This window comes from Priapulus caudatus, unplaced genomic scaffold (assembly GCF_000485595.1).
Source record: "Priapulus caudatus unplaced genomic scaffold, Priapulus_caudatus-5.0.1 Scaffold186, whole genome shotgun sequence".
Taxonomy (NCBI): Eukaryota; Metazoa; Priapulida; class Priapulimorpha; order Priapulimorphida; family Priapulidae; genus Priapulus; species Priapulus caudatus.
In genome coordinates, this window is record NW_014577247.1 from 406,986 (window position 1) to 409,886 (window position 2,901).

Sequence of the window (2,901 nt, forward strand, 5' to 3'; positions counted from 1 at the left end):
TAGACTTGACAATGCTCATTTTAGAGAATGTTCGTTCAGCAGATGCAGAAGTAACAGGAATTGTGGCCAGTCCTGTGAAGACGCTTGAGAGGCAAGGGCAAATTGTTTTATTTTTTTGCTAGCCAATCAACAGGGGGGGCCATGGCCCCCTTGTGCCCCCCCTTAGCTACGCCAGTGTGCATATCTGCGTCTAACAAAGATGTCACTACGCACGACTGAAATGTTACGTATCTAACCGTAGCAACAGACCTCAGATGAGCCCAGTCGCTCTGCGGCTCTTGCTTTATTATATCAAACACCTTTCAGAAAAATAATGCGCCCAAAGTTTTGGAATGTGTAATAATATAAGTGTGATGAAGTGCAACTTGGATAATTAGTTAGCTTACACTATTACAAAACATTGGTTCCATAAACCACCATGTTTGTACATGTGGCATGTCTAAAGTCAGAGTTCATCAAGCTCGTGTTTATTGAAGTAAAGATGTGAAATTGTAAATTTAACATGAATTTCTCATACATTTGCCAATAAAGGTAAACACCAAAATGTCAGAGAAAGTAGGAAAAGAAGTGGTTAAAAATGGCAGAAAAGAATATCGAAAGCAGATGGCAGTGTGTGATGGTTCTCTACAAAAAGACTTTAACTTCAATCCACCTCCTGTAAGTAGTATTAGTTATGGTATAATCATTGATGAAGTTTTTGTTTCAAAATTCCAGCCAGCTAAGAAGTAGCTAGTTGTATTTCTTACAGTTAAATTCAATATTTATGTAGAACTGCACAATGAACCGATGAATAATGAAGAAGTCAATGTACATCAAATTGGCTGCAATTAAACATGGAGTGTGATTTTTTAGTGTATAGTACATGCCATCTTGGAATGTTTGAACAACAAAAAATTATGAGCAGCAAATATTATGAATGATAGCGTTGAGATAAATATTTGGGACAAATAAATATTGGCAGTGCTTTCCTGGTTTGTTTATTATTTGTAGCAATACAGACTCTTCAATCACCACTCGTATAAAATATAATATACTAACACTAGTCTCTTTTAAATGATTCCATTGTTTATATTGTGTTATAGAATCTCGTCTTTTATGGTGAAGGACGTTAGTGAAATGTGTTCATTTTTCAATGACTTTAGCTAATCAAGGTTGTTGGATGGGGCATTACATTGGCGTACTGGCACTGGTCTGGATTACTGGATTTAATTAAGGATGACTTATCGAGCAAGTTGCAGGCATGGAACAAGAAAGAGATGACTGGTGCCACAGTGATGCCACAGCTCTTAATGCTCTACTCACAGAGCTGTCGATTATCGGAAAAGACCGCTTGGCAAATGACAACGCTGTTAGAGTCGGACACTGAAAACAAGACTGTTCTCATAACAGAGAAGAACATGTGCGGTGTACGGCAGAAAAAGTATTTTGTTTCTCTTAATAAACGTAAGTGTAGTTGCAAAGACTACTACATTCCTTGTGACTATCCCACCTGTTTGAGAGGGTTACAGCTTATAAACAACGATCATGAGCTGAGAAACAATGAGCTGTATTTGTTTCATATCACGCTGCAGCAAATCCTATCCAAGAGGGTTTCCCAAGTAAAATGTCCCTTTGTACTAGTTCCATTTGATGACAAGAAACCAAATGCTGTAGATGCTATAGTGAAGGAAGTGACTAAGCTATGGCGAGAAGACAAAATACTGGAGGTTGGAGAACCGGAGTGGCTGAAAATGTCTGCTTCACTGCATGGTAAAGAGTTAACATTTCAAAGTTGGATGCCTATAGGCATTTTGCTTGCGCAGCGATGGGCAGACCTGTATTTCAGAAATTATGGCCCAGAGTTGAGGAAAACTGTCACAAACTTCCTTAGCACGCGGCACAAGGCTAAGGTCCTTCTTGACGATGATGATGACGATGATGATGATAATAGTGGTTACAATATTTATGAAACTAGTTACTCTGAAAGGGTTTACCAAGGCGATGGTGATACAAAAATTGACGCTAGTAAAATGGACTGGCAGGCAAGCAGTACCGATTCTTTTCCGGTAAGAAAACTCCTAGTGCTGTTGCCCAGGACGTGCAAAACGTTCGATTGTGTATCTGACGATGAGAAATCAGTTGTAGCTGAGAAAGACATGGATCACTTTCCTGATAGCACAAAAGGCATAGGTGAACGGCTAGTAGGGAAAAGCACAGTTTACAAGCTAGAAAGTAAATTTTTCCTTGCAGAGTACGCAACCCCACTGCGTTGCCTGCGCCTCATGATGGAGGATGGTATAATTACAAAGGAGTTAATGTATGATTTCTATGGCCAGTTTTGTAGCCACTTAGAATTATGGTTGCAAAGATATCGATCATTAAAAGACAGTTTCATCCTTGTGCGGTATGATGATACAGGTAGGAACCAAGCACTGCTGGATGCTTTAAGGGAGCATCTAACGCAACGTCAACAATAGTTCCTCATTACAGGGACATGTTGATGGTCTTCAATCGTATTACTGACCTGAGGGGTATTATATCGCAGTAGTGTCGCTGGTATTCAGCAATATTGATATCTCATAAATATCTCCAGAAGTACATTGAAGTGCCTTCCGTTAATAATTTGAATATTGGATAAGCAAATAGGTACAATGCGAGTATATATATAAATCGTATATATAATCAAACGTGGATTTAGTTGGTTGACTGCTGTATTTAAATTGCACGGTAGATGGAGCTTAATTTTAACATCAGGCCCGTAGCCAGCTTTATATTGGGGGGAAAGGGTTCGTTTTTCAATGTTGGCAATTTGCTCGGCAGGGGCGTGTACAGGATTAGTACCAGGGGTGGGTCTAACCGTAACCCAAAGTTGCTAGCATGGGAAGGGGGGTTCTGGCGCCCCCCCATAATTTTTTTTAAATT

At 39.6% G+C, this 2,901-nt stretch overlaps 1 protein-coding gene across 1 annotated transcript in view; it reads left to right on the forward strand.

Moving 5' to 3' along the window:
• Nucleotides 1-2,397, forward strand: part of LOC106806925 — a gene marked incomplete at its 3' end in the record, with an annotated part of 29,067 nt that extends 26,670 nt beyond the window's left edge. Inside the window, exons 7-8 of the mRNA XM_014809097.1 lie at nucleotides 532-657; nucleotides 1,143-2,397. Coding sequence (XP_014664583.1) covers nucleotides 532-657; nucleotides 1,143-2,397 — 1,381 coding nt within the window. The remainder of the gene's footprint in view (nucleotides 1-531; nucleotides 658-1,142) is intronic.
• Nucleotides 2,398-2,901: the final 504 nt, after the last annotated feature.